We start from the raw sequence: 24,101 nt of genomic DNA, 5'->3' as shown, positions 1-24,101 counted from the left end.
GTTAATAGCTTAAACACATACATGTTTGAGCAGAAGTGTTGGTAGTTTGAAGAGTAAGAGAAGCTATTACTTTCTTATCATGTGCAACATGAGATAAATGTTATTAAAAAATGAGGATCATTAAATGCTAGCTTTGGACAAAACCTTTGGATCCTTCCTCTTTTCCTTTTGCCCGGGATCGAGCGGCGTTCTCCATGAGCGACCCGCAACCGCGTGCTGTTAAAACGAAACAACAACAAAACGTGTTGACGTCACAGATCACGGAGTTTAATCTCATACAAAGCAATCGACAACAAAGCTGCAGAGGTACAGAGATATACATTTTATACAGACAAGAGAACAGACAACACGAAACACAAAAGACAGACAAAGGCGCCCAAAATGTGGAGGAAAAGATGGAAAAAACCTCTCTCTCTGGCTTGCTGACCTGTACTTTTTAATGAAAGAGGTGTTTCCCTATTTAATATATGCAGTCAAGGCGTTCCGTTCTTTGACCAATTAGAAACTTAGAAACTCCCGGAAACTCCCCTTCTTTACAGCTCCGATGTCTGGTTTTTATCTAACCACTTCGTGCCCATCTCCGTCCGACCTGGCCGAGAGGCGCCAAGAAGTCTGTTCTGCTCTCTCGGAATTGTAAATTTTATTGCTGTGTCTGTCAAAAGGGGGAGGAAAAAAGGCCCTGCTTTGTCTGCTGAATTCCCAACTGCTCAACAGAAACTATTCCAAATTAAAGTGTTGGCTATACCTTTACACATGTCGTGGATTAGCTATATTAAGCACCAAACAATAATTATTTTCTTTACAATGTATAATAATTTAATGACCAAACTTTGCTGTAAAATCAAACTCATAGATTTCGCTTGTCTTTTATTTTAAAATACTGTATATACAGTATATATATGTCATGGTGAGTTTTTCTATTTGTTTTTGCTATTTTGCTTTAAATTTGTTTAATTCAGATTAAATCTAACTTTCCAAAAACAAGTTTTCATGCATCCATTCCTTTGGTGACATCACATAAGGCAGAGCTTTTCTGCAGTTTTTTTTCTACATTTGTTATAGGTTCCTTATTTATTTAATTTTTTTCATTTTCTGCAGTCTGGAATAGAGAGCTGTCTGACAACATTGCATTCAGACAGCTTTGGCAAAATCATTTTTTTAATTATTTTTGGATTTTTTTTTTTTTCAGCCAGCACTGACAATATTTTTATGACACAAAAACAACTCCCACTGTCACTGTCCTCCAGAGGGCACTCTCCTCCAACCAGCAAAATTGTAATTTATCTGGAAGCTGTACTGGTATCTAAAATTCAAACAGCTTTTGTAAAACACACAAGGAGTTTTTATTAAACTGTTGTACTTTTACGGATCATATATAACTGAGGACTGATGTTATCATTGGGGATGCTCACGAAGGCTTGCGAAAATATGGCAAAATAATTTAATAGTAACCATAATAACGAGCTGCAGATGTGATATGCTCAAAGGTATGAGGCACCTAAAGATTGTTGAGTCTGATCTTACCTCAATCTAACTGAAACACAGCTCAAAATTAGGAGAAAGACACAACAGAGGGACATGTGGGGTCTGTGAACACTGACTGCATGCACAGGGCAGATATAGTCCAGAGGCACAATATTTTGGTTGTACACCAGGCAAGCCTAAAGGCCTTGATTTTGAAGCAACAGCTCTTACACACGTTCAGAAACAAACCATTCTGTTGACACAGAGCTGCAAAAATTCTGGCATTTTAGAGCAAATTTGAATTTTAACAAATTGTTTACAAGTTGCTTATCTTTTTATGTTTTCTTTTAGTTTGGAAGAAACTGTTTGTTGTTCTGGTTTATCTAGGAAATGTTCTCAGTTGTTGGACACTGATGGATCTACTGATCCATCACTGTACACTGATGGATCCCCTCAACTATTTTTTGAAAAGATTTTTCAAAAAAGGTTGTTTTGTTTTTTGTTGTTTTTTTGCTGTAAAACATGCGAGGAAACACTGTCTCTTTTGACTCATAACTATAGAACCTTGCAAACATTTTCAACAGGATATGAACCTTTTTCACTTTTTATCATGTTGCAAAAACAAAACCTAACAATTTTACACTGGACTTTTTTTTTTTGTTAATAGACCAACTTTGCAGACAACTTTGTAATGCAATAATTTCTGTAAAGGTTCAGGAAGTAGAATAAGGAATTTCAGTTCCTCATTTTAGCTGTGTTAAAGACCACAAAGCATTGCGTTAGTGCTGCTTCTTTTTTTGTGATTGTGAAATAATACAGCTTACTGCCCAGATCCTGTTTAGTTTGTGAATATTTGGGTCCCAAGTATAATTGAGGTATGAAGAAACAACAGATTGAAATGGTACGAATGAATACAATTTTGCTCATGTCCAACTTTTCACATGGTAGAGAGATCTCACGTTTAATGTGCAGTAATTCCGGGACAACTTCAAACAGCTACAGAGAAAAATGTATGTGCTTGTTTCTCCGGCACATACATTGCAAATTGAGAAGAAATGAGAAGGTACTGTAACTTAGAATTTCAATGAAGACACATCTTTTTTTCTTTCTTGTTTTTTCTTTTGGTTTTTTTTGCTGACCCTGTTGAACCACATGTGATACATTGAAGTGCATGTGATGTTTGAAGCAAATGAATGTATTCGAATGAAGCCCTACAATTCAGGTAAACATCTCATTAATCATATTTATTCCTGGATAGGATTGGTAAACCTTAAGAAACTCAAGTCACGATCATTTCTGCATAAAAAAACCCAATTTTTGTTATTGGAAATTTTGTGCCACAAAATTGATAAAACCCAAAGACATATTTTGCAACTGTATATCTGGATTTATTTTTGAGATGCAGCAACAAAGTGTAAACATTGTACACAGATTTCTGCACAGTACAAAGCTAACTCATGTACACTATACATTGTTCATTTCAAATATCAAACAAGTGCCACCAAAAAGTAAGAAAGAAAAAAACACACACTTCATATTCACGCATATGCTGAAGCCTTTCAGTGAGGCAGAGAGCCTTTAATGACAAACCAATATCATTTGTAAGGTTAATTTTTGAAAGAACAATGAAAAATGTTGAATTCTCCTTGGCATCTGTCCATAAATGGTTCAAATCAGCTGCATAAAAAAGGGTAAAGAGTGGAACATAACAATAAAAAGTGCAAAAAATCCATTAAAAATATATAAATATTACATCAGTGCCAAATAAGAATAATGAAATGTAGGATATGTTCTACAACCAACTCCCTACACTGTTCATTATGGTGTCAGTTAAAAAAAAATCAAAGGAAGAGGAAGAATGAGACATAGCAAAACCGAATGGAGGCATGATACAACCAAGAGCCAGAAGAGAAATTACAGGTTAAATTACTGATGAAAACAGGATAACATTTTTCAGATTTTTTTTTGTCTTCAGTGTTTGTTAAAACTGGAGATTAAAGATGAAATCTAGAATTTATTAAGTTGTATGAAGATTCTGAAGGGCCCAGGGGCCCATGGGACTTTTTTTTTTGCTTATTGCATGCAAGTCAGCGTCTGCATCCAAATATCAGCTTTCAGTGGTCACAGCTTAGAAAAACCTCCCTGCTGCATAAATAGCTCCTTGAGACCAAAGATCAAAGTCTGCAGTATTGCACAGTTGAAATATTAGTTGCAAGATCATTTAAGCCGAGCAAAGCTCAATAAAAAGGGCTCCAGCTGAGTGTACTTATGGATATAATAGTCTGACAGGTGTTTGAGGACAGCCACACCGTCTCCATCAGACTAAAGTGAAACATGCCCAGAGCAAAGCCACACACCATGTCAGTTAGGTGGTGTTTACCCAGGAGCACTCGAGAAATGCCCACCAGGAAGGCCCACAGCACCAACAGGATGCGCAGCGGCACGGCCAGGACCAGGTGAGACAGCAGGAATTTGGAGACCATGGCGGCCCGACTGGCATGAGCAGCAGGGAAAGAGTACACATCCATGGCGACGCAATCCAAGAAGCCTGGCGTCATCTCCCATGGTCCTCTGCGCTTCACCAGTCTCTGGACTCCAGCCACCGTCATGACATCAAGGATGAGGGCTATAAGAACAAATCAGAGTGTAAGAATCTAAATCTTAATGCTGTGCATAAAATGTTCAAAGAGTTTCACAGCATAAATGTTCCCACCAAGGGAGTCATTAGTTTATATCCACGACATAGACAGTAGATCTGACTTTTCCTTTTAGCTTTTCTTGCAAAGGATTTGTGATATGCAATATGCAATGTTAATTACAAAAAAGTGGAAATATATACTGTATTAGAAATAGTAAAAACACAGATTTGCTGAAAATAACAACAGGCAACAAAACAGTTTAATAAATGACGTGAAATAATTCACACCTAAAATTGTGTTCGCACCATTTTAAAACTAAATAGTGAATCTTCCTCTGACAAGCATTTGGTACTGATTGACCAGGAACAACCCTGAGGTAGTGGTTTGATGTATTCATATATATGAGGATGCTAATACATCTAACCCCTCCACCCATTATGTTTTCATGCTAATGCAGAGCCATATCATTACACTCCCCCCACCTTGCCTTGTTGTAGTCATGAGTATGCATTCACTCTTAATCCTGGCCAGATTTATTCAGAATTATGATATAGTTTACCAAATATTTTTGGTTAAAACAGATGACATGCAGTCAGTTGTAACCCTTGTCTATGTGTATTTTATCAGTGTTTAAAGTTTTTAATTCCCTTGTTTTTCAGTTGAGGTTAATGTCACTTAGCAGTTCTCTCATTTCTTGGAATATTTCAAACTATCAATCAATGTATTTGTTCAAGCATGCAAGCAGTAATCTGACTGTCACATAGGTTGTGATAAACTGTACAATGTCCTGCTTTACACCTGCTGATAATAACTGCAAGTGAAATACTGATTTTTATAGGCTATGAACCTGCATGTACTTGTTTCATTATTGTAAGGTCTCGCAATCCTGCTGAGTCTGAAAACAACTGGAATAAATGTGTAAACAGATATCTTGGTGACTAAGAATAACCAGTGTGGCATACAATAATACCAAGCAACATTTGCTCCAAGCTCGCATGGCAGAGATTTGTAGAGTCTTTTTATAACTCAGCGACAGTCCCAGAAATATCCATGTCCCCTTTGCTATCTCCAACTTCAAGTCTGCCATCGTCACACACTTAAAATCAACTGCTGGACAAACTGGTTTTGGTGCCCTGATTCAGCGTTCTCATAATGCTATTTATTCCAGCCAAGACACTGAACGTATGCAGCCAGAGTTACCAAGGAAATGGTTTAAATCAAAACATATTCATTTGTTAGAATGGCCCAGTCAAAGTACAGTCCTTAATCCAAAACTGAATAAGGCTGGATGGTTTGGTTGAAAAATGTACCACAATATAAGTGTCTCATATCAGTCGATGTTGATAATAACTGATTAGTTGTTTTTTTTGTTTGTTTGTTTTAGATATCTGACATAGTGCCAAACTGGCGGCATGACCTTTCCTGTTTCATCCACAATTTTCACTCCACGCCGCTGTTGTTTATTTTTAAGCAGTAATGAGGCACAGTGGGGGAAGCTTAAACTGTTGCTGCACATGTTACTCAACAGGTTATTGCTAGGTAACCAAAGAGTGAGTGAGTTAGCTAATGCCACAAACCTTGCTAAGCTGGCTGTGAGACTTTGAACAGCTAAAGTCTTTCCTCTGCTTACATCCCCCAGAATGCTGCGTGGCTTTGGACTGGAGTTAAGTGAAATTATTGAATATTCTATCAAACATATTATCTATAAATATTGATCATGTGTCTATTACGACATATATTGTTAGTTGTCTAGCCCTAAGAGAATCTGTGGCAAGACTTGATATTCAGAGGTCCTCTTCATCCTATCCAGATTAGTTTGTGCAATTTAGCAAAAAGAAAAGGGCAAACAAATTCACTCTCTGAAAGACAGCTGGTATGGCCCCAAACATTTCCAGCTGGAATGTAAGGTGGTTTTACAGACTAAAGAGGTGGGTGGGTAAGTTCCTCCCACTGCACTATTAAGCACTACTTCGTGTTGGTCCATCACATAAAATTCCAATAAAATGCAATTGCAATTTCAGTTGTGAAGGGTCCAAAGGTGATAGAAGTTTTATAAATATGAATGATTCTGCAAGGCATTCAAAATGTGGTTTCAGGAGGTTTATATATCTAAATATTCAAATATTCAATTTCAAGATTCAGATATTAAAATCTTGAAGTGATAGTTTCAAAACAACACAACTTTAAAAAAAGTGTATCATATCAAATTCAACTGATATATACAGTACAGACCAAAAGTTTGGACACACTTTCTCATTGAATTCAATGAGAAGGTGTGTCCAAACTTTTGGTCTGTACTGTATATATATATATATATATATATATATATATATATATATTACTGTGACATCAGACAAGCAGACAGCTGTCGCTTCTGCTTGTGGATTTTCTCCTGAACAAAAAAACCCAAAAACAAATAATGAACAAGCACTGGAGCTCAAATAATACCCCAAACACAATGCAACAGTGTCCCAAATCCAGAGATTTGTTGGCTTCCAATCAGTTCCAGCATGGCCTTAGTGAGTAGATTTGTAATACTTTCAATGTGATTAATCTGTATTTTGTGCTGAGACTGGGCATTTGACTGCATACATGTGACTACAAACACACAGATGTCTGAATGATTCTGAAAAGATCAAGCTTTGTTTTTGGTGCAGGCTAAAAAAAATTGGACATTTAACAGAGCAAAATTATTTACGAGTCTGAACATGACACAACCTAAAAAATTAAGTAATGCAAACAAGCTTTTCACTGCTTAGGTTTCAGGCGTATGTGCTGCTCTGCTGGATCAAAATTAAGCCATTAAAGTTTTTGATTAAGGCTACGCATACAACCTAGCATCAAATATGAATCACGATAAATATCTTATTGTAATTGGGAAATATCTCATTTTTAGTTTGATGTTCATCTTATGTTTCCAAAACAAATTGAATATGGGAATGATGTTGATAACTCTAAAATGTAATTTTTTTTAAGGAATGTCAGGATTCATGTTTCTGTCTGAGCTATGTTTTGAGTCCTTGGCAAAAAATCTAAAATATTTTTGAAAGTCATCTAAGCAGTTGGTAATGTATAGCAGTAAGCAAAGCCAAAGTTTCAAAGTAAAAATTTGTTTGAGATAAAATTGTACTTTCTAAAAGATAGTAAACTATCAAACTTCTTGACAATAAAATTATTTTTAAATTGCTAAATACAAGAATTATTGTTCATCGTGCAAGTACATTTCTCTTGATTCACATATTCCAAATATTAAATTGATAAACTTTATACAGATTGTTAAAACTTTTACACAAGCAGGCTTTCACATTGGGATTAAAACCACACAAAAAGAAGGGATTTTCCAAGATTTCGCTCTACCTACGGTTGAATGTTTTTAAGATGTTCTTGCATTATTTTGGAGCTTGCATTATTTTGAGGATGTCATAGGCATGGACTTTCTAAAATACTCGTATCCCTAATCATTTTCCACATGTTGTCACTTTACAACAACAAATTTTAATGCATTTTAATGGGAATTTTTATGTGACTGACTCACACAAGCAGCATGTCAGAAGCTTTGAATCACACAGAGCTGTGTTCCATCAATCACTCAGATAAAAAGAGCCAGGAACTGCAAATCTACTTTAACATGGCCAACCTGAGCAGGCAAGAACAGCATTAATCACTTAGGCAGTGAAGAGGACCGTGCAACTCTGGAGGAGCTGCCTTGTACCACAGTTCAGGTTGAATGATGACTAATTAATTAATGCCCACTATTAGACGTGCAATCCGCAAAGCTGGCCTTTGTCGAAGAAGGGCAAAACAAACCCATTGTTGAAAGAAATCCATTAGAATTTTTGACTGCAGTTTGCCACAAGCCTTGTAACAGAGCAAACGTGTTTATTATAAGACTTAAAATTGAACTTGCATCAGAAAAATCTATGGAACAAAAAAGTAACACTGCACATCATCCTGGACACACCTTTCCCATGGTGTAGTATGGTGGTGGCAGCGTCATGCTATTTAATGCTTTTCTTTAGCATGAAGCTTTTGGTGTTGCTAAACACTGTATACTTTCTTCTCATCAAAATATATAAAAAATATAGAGCCTATAAATACTGTATATATCCTATCCTGATCCTTGATTTAACTGACGTATAATTAAAATAATTGTTTTGTTGTGTTATTTAAAAATGCCATTTAATTTAGAATTTTCTGCTCACAGTGGGAAAATCAGTATCATTAATCGCTGCTTTTACCCATGTTTCTGTTTTTGTGAAACAATGATAAATTTCTGATTATAACACTTATAATTGTGTTATTATGTATTAAATTAAAGGTTATTAGCTTAAAACATTTTAGCTGATGTATCAGATTTGATAAGAATTTATGCATGAGACAAAGAAATAAAGCAGCAAAAAGTGGATGTGAATCAGAATTACTCCCAAATAATAATCCGGTGTGTTGCAACTTGGTGAATGTGATGTGGTATTTATTTACCCAGCAGCAGATTGACCAGGACCTCCTGACCAGCCAGAGTGTTGCTCCGTGTCAGACATACGATAGTGCCAATGATCCACGTGATGCCGTGCCCCGTGAGCGCTAGCAGGGCCACCATGGACCTGCAGCCTCCCCAGGAGGACGACGTGGAAGCGCACACCCCCATTCGTTTGGACAGGCAGATGTCAATGGCGAGGAGGGAATTCATTGCTATCCCTTTGAAGGAAGGGTTGAGCTGCATGCAGTCTTCCTCTGGCATCTTGGTGGACTCTCTTCTGTCCTTGCTGCCGCCGTCGGTAGGTTCTTCGCTCTTCTGGATCGCTTGGTGCTTGGTTTGAGGCGCGCGTTTAGGACCGCAGCGGTTCTCCGGGGGCCCGGAGCCGCCACGGAGGGGCTGATGATTGAGAGACATGAACTCGGGTCTGCTCAGGACGCTGTTCCTCTCCCGAGCCCTGGATCTCACGTTGTTCGCCGAGGGCATGTTTGGTCAGAATCGAGTTTTCCTTCTGAGGGCCCAATAAAAGATAAATCCCCGGAAGGTAAACCACCTGGGTTTGAGTTCACCACGACGGCCCACTGTCTCGGAATAACACCAGTCCTCCCCCTCCTGTGGCCTTAATAGCTATATTTAGTGTGTGGGGAATGCGCGATGTCCATGTTGTTTATATCACCCAGACGGGCAGAGCGCAGCTACTGAATGGCATCAGCTTCCAGCCAATCCCGTGAAACCCGACCTACAGCATGGGCACAAAACAATTTTAATATCAACACGAGCATTTCAGTTAGACACAACAATACAGCACAGCTCAGCGTAAAATGTGCAAGAAACTCTCAAGCTGCAGCGCTGTGGTCTCACCTCCGGCATCAGATCCTCCTCGCAGCATCCATCACACCTCTCACATCCTGGGAGCGAGTCGCCATATTCTGGATGTAGTAAAACCCGAGACAGCACAAAGAAAGGAAGAAGACAATGCAGCTGTGTTGGTGCTGCATCTAGTGCTGCTGCGCAGATTTGACGTAGTTCACGCACAACCACTATTCAGATTAAGTGGTGCGCCCTGACGTAAAGCGGAGTTCTCCAAGGTACTTAAAAAACCCCCCACAAAACAAAGCTGATAGGCTCATTTCTTATGAATCTCCAAACACCACAGTTCATAAGAAAAAAACAAAACACCTTTATTAAATAATAACTAGAGTAAATTATTATTGGAATATAGAACAAATACATATTTTTTTTCATAAATACAAGCTTTAACACGCTTAAAACACATTTTTATTTTCCAAACCAAATATTCTTTAAATTATTTCACTATTTCTCTGATAATTTCTGCAATGTTACTTTACAACCCTACCCATCGCAAACAATGCGTGACTAGATGTTGTTGGTCAACATGGGCAGCTTAACCAATCAAATGTTAGGAAATGGTTGAAAAGGCAGTGACAGTTTTAATTATGTCTTGCTGATCTGCAGCAAAGTAATCAAGAACTAGTTGAATAACAGTTGAAATTATTATTATTACAATTACTATTACTATCATCATCATCATCATTATTTTACATTCTAAAAACAATTAATTTTAATTAGTTTGTGATTTAGGTCCTTATTCAATAAATGTGTGGTATTTTAAAACACTTCAGGAGACATATTTATGTACATTAAGGTCCTACTTATTGTTTATTAGATCTAGGTTTTTTGACAGTAACTAAGTAAGTTAGGAATATATAACAGTATTAAACAGAAAATGGAAATGTTAACAAATAAGTGCAAATAAAGTTTAGAACTTAAATTATGCTTTTGGAAACTAAGGTTGGACAAAATAGGCCAGTTACAATTTCAGCGATCACAATAGTAGAACTGAAAACTTTACAAAAATATGAAGTGCACCAACATTTCACAATATCTGATATTTTCTTAGAACAAAAAATAATTTGGCTTATCAGAATTATTTTAAATAGGGTCACATTTTGCTAATAACGCTGACGTTTTTAAAATTGATGTGCATTTAATTATGATTAACCCATCCCCAGAGGTCAATGACAGACAATCGTCAGCTTTATGTCACAGTTCCTTACAGAAGTATTCATATCCCCTGTGAACTGTTTCTCATTTTGTAACATTACTCTTTATCGCAAGAAGAAAAACAGTATTCAAAGACAGCCACAAGAAACCCAATTTGTAGGCGGAATGATTTTGATCAAATTTTGTAAGAACATTAGAACAACAGACAAATGTATCAGTTTATGTTGGGGTTATGCAAATACCCCAAAAGACAATTGGAGCTGTAATTGTATAGAAAGGTGGTTTTACAAAGTATTGACTCGGGAGGGCTGAATACAAATGCATGCAGCACTTTTTATATTCTTATTTCCAAAAGATTTAGAAAATCATTTCCCTTTCGCATCACCTTTATTCATGTTGTTCTGTTAAAAATCCTCAATCAAATACAATAAAGTTAGTGGGATTGTAACGTGAAAAGGGGAGAAAAAAAGTTGCATTATGCGGTACGTCATGTGGTACTTTTTTCTTGAAAGCGAAAAATAAATAAAAAAAATAGAGAGAGAGCTGTCTATTATGCAGTAATTATGTTGATTCTCATGCTGCCTACATTTCCCAGCGTGCTCACTGCTCAAGGCGGAAGTGTCGTCATGGAGATGCTTATAAAGCTGCTTCTCCGGCGGCTCTGTGAGCAGCGGGGTGAACCTGCCGTTGTAACGATGGGACGGTGACAGAGATCTGACAGCTCGTTCAGGAATTTCACTCCAACAGCTGCATAACAACCCGAAATGCTAGCATGCGACCCACTGGCTTCAACAATGTGACAAGATGAATTGTTTGGATTAGGTCTGTCATTTTTTTTTTTTTTTTACATTTATTTATTTCGGACTTTAGTGTTTTTTTGTTTTTGTTTTTTTTAATCTAGTCCTATGTTACCGATGGAACAGGGGGCAAATCGTTGACCCTGCAGTGTCCTTTGGATGTCGCCGATGTAGTCTTAAACTCTGCCGGGGATGGCTCTCCTCTCTCGGCGGGACGGTTACCGCAGCCGCCGCTGTGGAGAAGAATAACGGGAGGGGGGATAACGGAATTACCTCTCTGACCGAAGAACTGTGCGAGTCAACGCCTCGCTCCTGTACGCTCCAGGAATTTTACACCGCTGAAGACACTGGATATATTACACTCTATTGTTTTATAGGTAGACCTCGTTTTGCATGCTGTTTTTTTTTCTCTTTTTAATCGGCTATAAATAGACAAAACTCCTGCATTCACACTGCACGAACCCTTAATCCGACATACAGCTGTCTTAACTCGTTAAGTCACATTTTCGTGCGGAATTGGGACTCTAAATTAAGAATATGTGGACTGTAGCCTATATATGCTTCAGACAGTCACTTCATTTAGAACTGATCCACGACGGCGGTCTTTGATCATGATTCATGTCACCGGCTGGACGTCGTCGTCTCCCTGCGGATTATCTTCTGATGAATTATACAAACGGAAATCTGACTCCAAGATGTAACATTAGTAGTTCTTTTAATAATTTAGGTCAGAATTGCCACCAGCCTCTCAATGATCTTGTCAAATCTATCTCTAGATCCCCTTTCCGTGTAGTTGTTTTGTATCTTGGTAGTATGCGGCCATCAGTGCATGCATCAGAAAAAGTTGCGATGCCCAACTTCTGCAAGTGAAGTCACATTTTCGCACCGGAAAGCATGCGCTCTGCGGCTGTGAAGCTTTTCTATTGGCTCGCCTTCCTCTCCTGTGACAGTATCGGATCAACGCATGGCAATTTTTGTCACTGTTGATATATAAAGGCGTTTTGGTTTTGTAGATCCTTTTTCTTTTTTTTTTTTTTTTTTTTTTTTGGAGGGTTGGGGAGGGAGAAAGGAGCGTGTAGGTCCAAACTTATGGTGATTCTTCCTGCTGTTTCCATGCGTCTTTCTTCTTCTCCCCCACCTCCTTCTCCAGAGCTTTGGGCGCTTTTGTGGACTGTGTTACAATTCAGTGCAATGGGCTGCATCCAGAGCCTCAAGTGTAAGCCCAAGAGTTTCCGAGACAGCGTTATCGTCCTGGAGCTGAACACGTCCATCGACTCCAACCCCACCAGCATCGACGAGGCGTCCAGCGTGGTTCTGCGCTACCGGACGCCGCACTTCCGAGCTCATGCGCGTCTCCTGGTGCCGCCTGTAGCGGCCAAAGAGACGTGGACCATCGGGTGGATCCAGGCGTGTAACCAGATGATGTTCTACAATACCTACCGGGACAAAGGGATGTGAGTATATGCGCCTGGCTCTTTTGGCATGTTTGACGAGTGAGTGCTGGTGTTAAAATATAGTAAAAATAATATAAAGTAAAAATAAAATAAAGCAAAGTAAAATGAAATGAAATAAAATTGAACTCAACGGAAGAGTTTTAATAAAATCATTCATCTATGTAAATTTACTTTTTAAAATTAGATATATTTTTAGATGACATATTTATACAATAGTATTAATAATAATAATAATAAAAATTACTATTAAATTTATTATTTAAATGGCAAAATATCATAAGAAATTGAACTTAGCGTTTTGACTTATTTTCTGTGCTACTTGCACTTTAATATCATTATCCAAGTTTGAGTAGAACAGAAAATCACCCAATTGGAACTGTGTCTCATTCTAGTATAACTAAATACATTTTAAGGAAATTATAAGCAGGCGGATTAAATTATGTATAAACAATTAAAATTGCAGTGGTCCTTTCAGCAAAAAATCTTTATAAGTACTTTGAATTTAAAAGATAATTGTTCAGTCTTAAAACACAGAGAGCAGGGAATGACAGAAAGAGTGAGAGGCCAGCTGCCAACAGGGAGACTTTTTTTCTTCTCTATTTTTTGCTTAATTTCATTGGCTGAAGGTTTGAATTCCTGTTTTCGTGCAACAAGTAATGCTAAAATTACGTGGCAGAGGAAATGTCACTCAGAAGTGAAACTCTTGCAGCATCTGGGTTACACAAGAACACCTGTGGGGTTTTTTGCATTGTCTGAAAAAAAAAAAAAGACTAACATGTTCAAAGCTAAATGTGCAACAGCTCTCGCCTATGGCTACATAGACGGGAGTATTTAGATGAATAATAATTGCTGTGACCTTTCATATCCTAGTGACAGCTAGCACTAGTGTTGTCCTTTCTTCTGTTTCCTGTGTGTCAGACATGCAGTCCTCGTCTTATTTACTGTGGGCGACCACACGCTGATCAGAATATACTTTATCTGTAAAGAAGAGGATGTCTGAGTGCTGCAGCACTAAGATTAGAGCCAGACACCCCCACCCATGTATGGCCCAACATGTTTCTTTTCCCCGTAAGCCCCCTGTTTCAGTGTCAGTAAAGGTGCATTCTCCCAAGTGTGTGATGGAGAGATGGATAAAAGGAAACATTAACCTTTAAAAGTTCAGCTTCATTTGTTCACCCAATCTGCAGGTGCATCTGTCAGAATGTCACCAAAAGCTTTATTTCCTTTAATTTATTTCAAAAAGTGGAACTTATGTGTAATGTGGAGTCATTACACATAAATAAATATATTTTTTCAAGTGTTTATTTCTGTTAAATATGATGGTTATGGCTCACAGTCAATAAAAACCTAAAATAGTTTTATTTATAGTTTTTATTTTATTTATTATTTATTAAAATAAATAATTTGCATGTTCTTACTACGCATGTCATGCATAAGTTCTCTCTTGATTCTCAAGCTTCCTTTCACAATCAAAAAACAGGACTGTTAAGTTAATTGGTTGCTCTAAATTGCCCATATGTGTTTGCATGTATGGTTGTTTATCCTTCGTGTCTCTCCCTGCAATGGGCACCCTGCACAAATTATGAACATGGACCTGTTAAGTATTTCTAGAACTATTTTTGTGGGGTTTTTATAAATGTATTTATTGCCTCATTTGTGCCACTAAGCTGCTTCTTTTCAAGATTTATTGTATGTAAGGGAGAAACAGCTTTTTAGGGATACAGTAGGTGTTGTTGGTTGGAGGAATCAAATACTTTGTGACCACTGTAATATTGTTACTTGTGTTGGATGATGTTGGACATGAAGGTAGGCCGTGAAAAAGCAAATTCAGGCAATGGTGAGCAATAAATGCTTTTAAGCTGATAAGATAAACGTCACTGGAGATATTGGACTTTCTCAGTTTTCATCCACAACTGTGATGTGTGCATTAACCCAGTTCATTGTGCTCCTTAGGGTCTTCAAGCATACATAGGCCCAGCCTTCACAGTATTAGTAAAAAAAGTTTTGTCATGCCTACATCTCGCTATATGAAGGCGAAGATATTTGAGAAAAATATACTAAATAAGTTATTTTAGTAAATGCAAATGCCACAGCCCAAAAGTACCCCACATACCCATTTTCTGGAGTTTAAAAGTTACCGTCAAGATGCAGTAGAAGATGAATTCTCCTTGCTCGAATCTCATACTACATAGTTGCTTTTGGTGGTGATAACGGCCCAGCATGCTGTAATTGCACAGAACAGCTGAGGATGGTAATATTGATAATTTCTCTGTTGGGTTTGGACGGTGCACTCAGAATTCTGTGCACATTCATCACTCCCATGTGCACCATTGGGATATTGCGAGGTATGGTTTGGTTGGTTTCGACATCCCGTGTGCGTCTGTTAGGAGGCAGGCATATACTTGCATGCACGTAGAAATGAAAAGAAAAAGAGATTGCTGTTTACAGCTCAGACTTTACACAAAAAGGCTTCTCAGTTTTCTTAATGTAAACACTCGCCTACTCTGTCTCTTGGACACATTTACTTTGCCTTACCTTTGTAGGTATCTGTACTTATCGACAACATGCAAAGTAACAGGAAACAGCAAAGAGGTCTAGTAGTGGTTGTAGATATGTGTTTTGTCTCCCATGAAGGAAACCTGTCAGGTCCTTAAAATCATGCACAATGTTCCAAATTCATTCATTTAATCTGGGTGGTTTTGAAGCAATCATAAAACATGCACCGCTTACAAATCTTCAAGCTTGAGTTTCTGTCCGGAAAGGCAAGCAAACAGGAAGTGGACACTGGTGGTGGTTTCCACACTCGCAGTGACAGCTCCGGAGTGGGTAGAGATACAGACTCTGGTTTACCTGTGTTCACTGCTTGGTGCTTCCTGTCTCCTTTAAATATTTTGATGCTGGGTATAGTAAATGCTGCATCTGAATAGAAGAGTCGAAGACAGCGCTCTTGAATGTTTTACTTCTTGTTCCGACTTAGGCGTGTGTAAATTTTTATATATGTTTCGTGATAAATTAAAGTCGAGAGACTTTAAATAAACAGCACAGTTTCTTGGCTTTCCCATTTTGAAGAGTAGCTAAGAGAAAATCGGCTTTGCGCCACATGCTTTTGTAATAACTTGGATTAATAGTTTGTGTAATAGAAATTGTAGGGATGCCACTGATTTTGCCACCCATGCTTTTGTTTTCTCCATTATTCAGTGTGAGTTCATGCCACAGCAATAAAAGGTGCATTTATTTAATAAAGATTCTTCCACTTTAATGCATGTAAGTAAATTTAGGGTAGAGAGGCAGTACGTTGTGTGGCCGCTCATTGCACTGCTTCGCCTCTATTCTGCTGATCCTCCAAATCAGGGAACGAAAGGTAATCTATTATCACACTGCAGACAGAAAATCAATGTTGGACAGAACAGAGGGACTGAGTCACTTAAGATGTTCTTTGTCACCTGCTGTATGTGTCAAAATATTTCATTACTGTATTGTAGTTTTAAGTCAGTAGGAAGAAAACCAGAAGTATTAAGCTGTCAGGCTTTGAATCGGCTTTCTTGTGTTGTTAGATAACAAGGTTGAAATGAGTTACTGTCAATGCCGAAAACAAAGAAAACACATCAAATGTGACTTGGACATAAAATGTGACTTGGTTTGCAGTTTGTGTCATTTAATCACAGATTTGGTCATTTCTTTAAGTCATGGCCATACTAATTTATTTTTTTTTACTGTTGCTATTAACATTTTTGAACTTGTCAATAATTGAGAATAAAGAATGAAAGCAAGAAAGAAAGGCACACATCCTCTTACATTCACATAAAAGCTTCACAAACAACTTTTTGGTATGTTAAAGTGTATCTCCACCATGGTTTATACCGTTCTCTCCCCAACAAAACCAAAATAAAGTTTCCATTGTTGTCATTTCAACTGACAGCGTAATAATCACAATGTTTAAATTATGAGATCATTTTTAAAAAGCCGAGTCTACAAAGCATCTCTCTGTGCAGTTGATACATTTCTCCCTGTGATTCTGCCACAGTAGCCAAGCTTTGCGGATCCTTTTTAATTTTTTCCAAGGCGAGATATATTCTGTTCCAAGGTGACCCAGCCAAAAGTTTTCGGATCAATACCTGCTGCAGGAGACGGCTCTTCGGCTCAGTCCTCAAACAGCAGACCAGTCAGTGGGCTGGATTGTGCATCTACACACTGCCTGCTTAGCAATCAGTTGTGCTGTATTTTCTTTGAGTAGTTAACATAAATGACCTGAACGTTTGTTTTGCACATTGTGAAAATTCTGCTACCCTGCATCAAAACTTTACCTGCACAATCCTATGAATTCGTTCAGTATGTGGCTTCCTGCCACTTGTCAAAGTTGATGTCAAATGAAGCGGCCGATCTCAAGAAGTTCTGATATGGGCAGAGATTTATCGATAAGAGATTGTAGGCTGATGTTTCTTAAAACTTTGTCATGCCTGCTAAGATTGTGTCTGACCTAGTTTCTTGCTAAAAAGAAGTAATTACCTGCCTTGAAAGTAGTAGCCGTTAAACAGTGTTTAACCGATTGAAAACAGTCAAAATGATTTGAGTTAACACGGGATAACTAATAACTAAGAGATTGGTCGTTTTTCAAAAGGTTTGTTGGTTTTGGTGTTTTTGTCACTTTTGTCTCAGACAAATGCTGATTTAATGAGCTAAATTAAAGCGTTAACAGTTTGGATTAGATAGAAAATAGTCACTGTAATAGAGTTTCTACAAATGGCAGCATCATTGCAACAGAGACTTGGAGGACACCTGCGTGCGTTTGCATATTGCTGTTGCAGACCAGGTCTAAATACTGCAAAGCCGTGCAAGGTTTTCTGCTGTGTCTTATCTGATTTTCAGTGAGGGAGATGCGACTCTGTCTTTTACCCTAAAAAAGTCAGTCAGATTCATTTACTTCTCCTGTGCATGACTGTCTGTCTGGACAGCTCACGCTAAGATGAAGCAACTTTAAAAAAATAAATAAAATTGACTTTCCTACACAGTGTGAGTTCAACTGAACCAATACAGAACAAAATGTAGCAATTTCAAGGGGTTACTTTTAGCTTGCCGTTGTTTAACTGAGGCTTTATTAACTTCTCAGACTTCAAGGGATGATCAGATTTTTGAGTAAATAAAAATTATGCAGCATAAAACATAAACTTGTTCTGCCTCTTTTAAAAATGGTGAAGCAGTTACTCTCCTTGCTCATTTTTCAGGCCCCTATGCTATGGTTAGCTTTACTAACTGTATTCATTTGTCTCAATTTGTATTCTGCAGAGATTTGTAAAAGGCTGCCAGTAGTTATAAATCCAGGATGTTCTATGAGAAACAGCTGTAACAAGCTTAAAAGGTTGAAACTTTGCCATTACACATTCTCCCATCATGGACTGAAGTTGGCTGGATCAGTTCTCCTTCATCAATTTGACAAAATATCTATTGATGTTCTTGAACTGATGGCTTCTTTTCATACCAGACTTCTACCATGCATGATATAATCAAAACTACAAAAGCACAAAATAGTGAAGGTCAAATCAAACTGACCAGTACCTGTTGAGGCAGCCGAAATGAACAACCGACATCTCTTTGAAGGAAATAGTTTTCATTTAAATTGTTTTTTACATGTATGTTTTTCTGCCCGATTGTTGTCAGATTTCTAAATAGTTGTGTCACCTTGCACTTAAAATAAGACCTCCATAATTTCAAACATTGTAATCGGAGAGCAGATAAATTCAACATTTCCAGAGTACAGTTTCCATACATTGATCCTTGATTACTTAAAAGAAAAAAAGCTAAGTTTCTTTTTAAAGCCTCATTTGTGTCTCCATTTCTAACATCCAGGTCAAGTTGGGAGCTTCCAGACCTGCGTGATGGCAAGATCCAAGCAATCAGCGACTCAGATGGCGTCAACTACCCGTGGTATGGCAACACCACAGAGACCTGCACCGTGGTAGGGCCCACCAAGAAGGACAGCAAGTTTGCAGTCAGCATGAATGACAATTTTTACCCCAGTGTTACCTGGGGAGTACCGGTCAGCGACAGCAATGTGCCTCTGCTCAGCAGCATCCAACGCGACCAGAGCTTTACCACGTGGCTGGTTGCCATCAACCAAGCCACCTCAGAGACAGTCGTTCTCCGGACAATCCGCTGGAGAATGAGGCTTCATATTCAGGTGGACCCAGAGAAGCCTCTGGGTCAAAGGGCTGTTTTAAAGGAGCCTGTGGCCCAGGAACAACCTCAGATACTGGGCAAGAATGAACCCATCCCCCCCAATGCCATGGTGAAGCCCAACGCCAATGACGCCCAGGTGCTTATGTGGCGGCCAAAGAAAGGTGATCCCATGATGGTCATCCCACCTAAATACTGATCTGCTCCTCTGACCAGACTGGCCTTTGATACCTGCTCTACTTCATCCCTTAACTATATGTTTTGTTTACGTTTCGCTCTCCGTTTTCACCAACCTCTCAGTGCTTTAATCCGTTTTTAATCGTTTTTTTTCTCCCCAATTCTTTGCCTCTACAGTCCCCCACGTTAGAGACATAAACACTGACAAACAAAAGAAAGAGGTTAAAAAAACCACAGCAGACAAAAGGACCAGATGATCCTTTTGAGGAAGGAATTTACTGCAATTCACTGCAACCATTCTACCTTCAAACATAAGTCGGGTCTCACTGTGCTGAAATGCAAAAATGAACAGAAGCAGTGTTTCATTTTTAGTTTTACACTCTGGCCAACTGAGCCAGCTGATTAGACCGTGGGTAAGGATAAGCAAGATATGATCGCGTGTGCAGACATGCTGCACAAGCCGTGTACGAATACAAGTGGTATTTTTTTTTTTACTATTGTTATTATTTATAGGCTGGAAGAGGGTGCATTCACTTGTGTTTTATGTTGTTTGGTTATTTACATGACGAAATGCAATGAGTGACTTAGATTTTAGTCATTTTTAAGGAATTCTAGATCTTCGATCCATGCTGCCTTAAGTTTACATCGCTTTCCACTGCAAACGTTTTCGCCTTAAACTGAAGTGCAATGCAGTTATTTAGTCGGCCGTCCCAATTCTTCCAGGTGCTCGGTGCTGGGATGTGTGGGTTTAGGACTGGAACCAGAGCACAAAAGAACATTTTTAGATAGAATCTTTGACGTGTAGAGGAATCCAATGTCTAGCACCCGGCGTTATGAGTGGAAAACAGTTACACAATCAAACTAACTCAGTGTGTTGGGTTTCAAGTGCATTATGCAACAAACGAGATGCTCTGTGAAGCCATCAGTTGTACTTAGCACAGTAAACTAAGAACATCTGGAGAAAAATCTAGTGAAAGCACAGTTGACCTCATTTTTGTCACTTTATTCTGCTGATAGGCTGTTGTAGAATTGACTGCATCAATCCATCTCAGGGCCTCTGTTTTACTTCCTCCTTGTCTGTTTTCATCTAGCTTTGTCTTCCATGCTTCTTCCTACCTCTGTAGCCTACACAGGACATAGAGCAGTTTTGTTTTTATTTATGTGTAACTAAAAACAAGAATCTGTCTTTGAAGGAACTCCTCATGTACAACAGTATCCTCCACCCACCCTTTCTCACATTTTTTTTTTTTCTCTCCGCTGTCGGGGCTGACTAGTAGAACAGGAAGCGGGCGAATTTAATGCCGACTGCTCGGCTGGCATATAGATGACCCACTTCTCTTCTCTGCCTGTCGTAGCTCTCGCTGCATGCCGGGCCTGTCTCCCTTCATTTTACCGCCAGCGAGAGTTAACGCAGGCACACATGCATGAATAAAGAGCTCCGGTCAGCTAAACATCAGTGCTCAACAACCCAATGCTCATTTATCTAGAAAACTTTGAGAGGAAACCAAAATTAGAGCTGAATTTGACTTCAGAAATTTTCTTCCTCCAGAGACAGAAATTTTTTTTTTTTCATTTTTCAATTTTTATACCACCAGACAAATTGAATACACATAAGGCTCACCAGTTTATATATTTAACTTCTTATTTAAATGCAAACCTTTCTGAAAATTGAATGAGAAGTGCAGCATTTGTCTCATATCAGTATTCTAGATCTGAAGCGGCATCCAGGAATTGCCCAAAAACAATAATAAAAGTGCGACTGCCACTGCCTTTGAAGCTTAACAGTTAAGCCATTTTATCTCATTTGCATAACATGCAAAAATAGAAGCATAGCTTCTTTTATCTTGAGGCTGGACTAAAGCTAGTATATCCTGACGACAGCTGGGAGAGGCTTCACCCACCCACCCCGTGACCCAAAACAGGATAAAGTGGATATAAAAAAATAAAAAGTATTTTTTTTTTTTTTTAGATGAATGAACATTTCTGAAAACCAATTGAAATTGTTCTCCTGACTACAGAAGTGGGTTAACACTGTTGGAGAATAATCTCTGAAGGCTCTGCAGCAAATGCGCTAGAAGTCAAACAACATGACAAAATTGACAGATCAAATCCATCTGTGGATTTAAAGTCGTGGAAAGGCAAAGTTCAGAATTTTTAAAGTGAGGTTCTGTAATGTCTTCCCTGCAGTAGATAACACTCTTGCTGTTTTGGTTCAGTATAAATCCAGATGAGTTTTTCTCTAAGGCTAACACTAAGAGCTAAGAGGGACAAAGGTTCGAGACAACAGCAGACGTGTACCATCTTAAAACAACTCCTATCTCAAAAACGCCATAGAGGTTTATTCAAATGGAGTTTTTATAAACCATTAAGCTAGCATGTTTACAACAAGCCTTTATTTAAAAAAAGAAGCTGATGATTATTTACTCAGAAAATGTACATAGGTGTTGCACTACCAGTGGTCTTCCTGTACTCTGAATGGAGAATGCAGAAGTATTTGAAGTCAAAGTTTCTCTCAAGCAAATATTGTAGCAGCTTGAATGAACGCTTTTTTATTTTTTGCGCTGCCTTACTTTTCTTCTTGGTGGTTATTCTGACGGGAAGGGCTTTACTTCTTTCTTAGCATGTGTTTCACAAAGGAAACTAATTGGTGGTGCACTGCCTCCTATCTCCATTTTCTGTGTAAATATTCATAATTTTTTTATTTTGTTTTAAATAACCACATTGTGTAAATGTGACAATGACTTAAAGGTTCGTGAACTACTGTTGACGTACAGTAAATCACTATGACTATTTAATGATTAGAGCTGTTTTAAAACTGTAAAAGTCTGCTTTAGTTTTGGCCTGTCTTGAACTGTCCATTTGATTTATCCTTCAGGACAGACTAAAGTAAACGAAGACACCAAGACAGTTATCTGCTGTGGATGAGACGTTGTCCGCTGATAACTTTTTAACCAGACTTGACTTCTAAAGATCATGAACTATCCCTTAAATACTTTCTAATTTCAAGCACGGCTGACACCCATGCTTGGCATGAGACGGCCACAGTCCCAGGCTGAGTCACGGGTGAAAGAAAAGGGAGGCTCAGGCTACTGCGGGACGGCTGTCACATTTAGATATGCAGTGACACACTTTCTGAAGCCCTCTTTGGGCCCAACAGAGCTGAGCTGGACTAGCTCGAGTCACGGCTCAGGCTTAAGGAGGCCAAATAATAACAGTAAAGGGCTGTCACAGTGAGAGGACTGAATGCAAAGGTGAAGACAAACTCAATCCTCTCATAAAAACGACGCAGACATATTTTTGAAAGCAACCTGGATGCGAGCCAAACATTATGAAAAGATTATTATTATTTTTTTTTTTCTAATTTTATCCCATCACCCCGCTGCATGAGGACTCTATTTCACAGACTTTGTTCCAAGATCCCAGCCGGACATTACGTAGCGTAAATACTCCACTTGTCTGCTGCCATTTTCTCTCCTCCACATACAAACACACGCCCGCACACCTACACACACACACACAAAAGTACAGCTGAGGTTATGTCCTTGTCATAAAGCAGGGGTTGAGCGAGCCCACACCAGCATACAGCCTCCCCCCGAGGGGAAGGGAGCAGGCCGGTATCTGATTGTCACTGCGGTGTCACATTGGCAGTGTGTACTCGTTTAGAGGGGGGCGGCACGTGGATCATGCGACGACAGGCACGAGCGAACAGAGCCATAAGCACAACACACCTGCTCACTACTAATATTTAGGGAGTGATGTGCAGATGTGCAGCTTGTATTTTTAGTTTGTTTTAATATTTGAATTTTAATAATAATAAGAAGAAGAATAAAAAATGGAATTTAAGAGGTCACTGAGTGTGTGTTTGTCCATAATCATCAGTGTTTATATGTTGGATTGAAGCTAACGGGCACTAAGTGTCTTCTCTTTATCTCAACCTGTCATGCATGATCATAATGTGTAAGCTGTGTTCACACCAATGAAAAATGTCAGCAATGCTACATGTGCTTCCTTAAAAAAAAAAGCCAGAGAAAAACAAAGCTTCCAGACTTAGCAGAAGGGTTGTTTTGTTGATGGTCTTTAATTTTGTTGTTCAGATGGTGAGATGTGCCAATGTTGGACAAGAGCCAAAACTATGCAGTGTGACGCTGATGCCCTCATGAACCTCCTGGCACCTGAAGTGACCGCTTGGTTTGAATAAACGTTTTTATATTCCCAGAGAAACACTGTGGATTGAATCGTGTCTGTGAGATTGTGTGCCAAGTAGATGGACATCTCCTCTCCTAAACTCACACCTTCACAGTTCTTCTGAGGGCAGCTACCTTTCCTTCGTGAAGAAGGTATCTGCTCTCCCCTGAGCCACTCAGGAATCCCTCGCCTCACTTCCTGGCTTTTGTTTTTGTTTTTATTTTGAGACAAATCCACTTTCCATAGGCCGTCCGGCTCTCTCATTATTTCAGTAAATTCAGTTCATCATTTTAAAGGTAACCCTCTCAAATGTAGCACACAAGATGACTAAAGAAAATGAGTTTGATTTCTTGGAAGCACAGTGCACCACTGGAGTATTTTGGGCAGAATGTGTTCTTTTTTGTGTACCAATACTTGAAAATGGGTTGGTTCTGGCAATTGTTTAAAACTGTGAAACTGCACAACACCAGGGATACAAAGCCCATATATATATATATATATATATATATGAATGAAAGATTTTTTCATGAAAGAATAAAATATACAAAACAGAAAATATTGTGCTTTCTTTATTTTAATCTGAGATGTGAATATTTCATCATATCTCTACTTTTTGGTATCACTTAAATTATTACATTATTATTACATGATTATGACATAATGGTAGAAAACAATAAGGGAAGGAAGAGTGGCAAAGTATAGGAGAGCCATACGT

General features: G+C 38.6%; 2 protein-coding genes across 4 annotated transcripts; one reads left to right on the top strand and one right to left on the bottom strand.

Annotated features, from left to right (window-relative positions):
- Nucleotides 1–2,830: 2,830 nt before the first annotated feature.
- On the bottom strand, nt 2,831–9,605 carry LOC116724358 (inactive phospholipid phosphatase 7-like). The gene is made up of 3 exons (XM_032570000.1): nt 9,439–9,605; nt 8,583–9,316; nt 2,831–4,090 (listed from the first exon to the last, which is right to left on the bottom strand). Exons 2-3 carry the CDS (start codon nt 9,061–9,063, stop codon nt 3,702–3,704), a joined length of 870 nt encoding a protein of 289 aa, XP_032425891.1. The 5' UTR covers nt 9,064–9,316; nt 9,439–9,605; the 3' UTR covers nt 2,831–3,701.
- Nucleotides 9,606–11,254: 1,649 nt separating this feature from the next.
- fam78ab (family with sequence similarity 78 member Ab) lies at nt 11,255–23,422 on the top strand. Of its 3 annotated transcripts, XM_032569999.1 has the most exons (4): nt 11,255–11,424; nt 12,550–12,853; nt 18,698–19,188; nt 23,296–23,422. In XM_032569999.1, exons 2-4 carry the CDS (start codon nt 12,591–12,593, stop codon nt 23,397–23,399), a joined length of 858 nt encoding a protein of 285 aa, XP_032425890.1. In that variant the 5' UTR covers nt 11,255–11,424; nt 12,550–12,590; the 3' UTR covers nt 23,400–23,422. The 3 variants fall into 3 exon arrangements, with proteins under 3 accessions (XP_032425890.1, XP_032425888.1, XP_032425889.1); XM_032569997.1 differs by having other exon boundaries at nt 11,255–12,853; XM_032569998.1 differs by lacking the exon at nt 23,296–23,422 and having other exon boundaries at nt 11,255–12,853; nt 18,698–23,222.
- The last annotated feature ends 679 nt before the right edge of the window (nt 23,423–24,101 follow it).

The sequence above is a fragment of the Xiphophorus hellerii genome, chromosome 8, assembly GCF_003331165.1.
Source record: "Xiphophorus hellerii strain 12219 chromosome 8, Xiphophorus_hellerii-4.1, whole genome shotgun sequence".
NCBI lineage: Eukaryota > Metazoa > Chordata > Actinopteri > Cyprinodontiformes > Poeciliidae > Xiphophorus > Xiphophorus hellerii.
The sequence above is the reverse complement of the archived record's forward strand: the minus strand, read 5'-3'. Positions and strand labels throughout refer to the sequence as shown.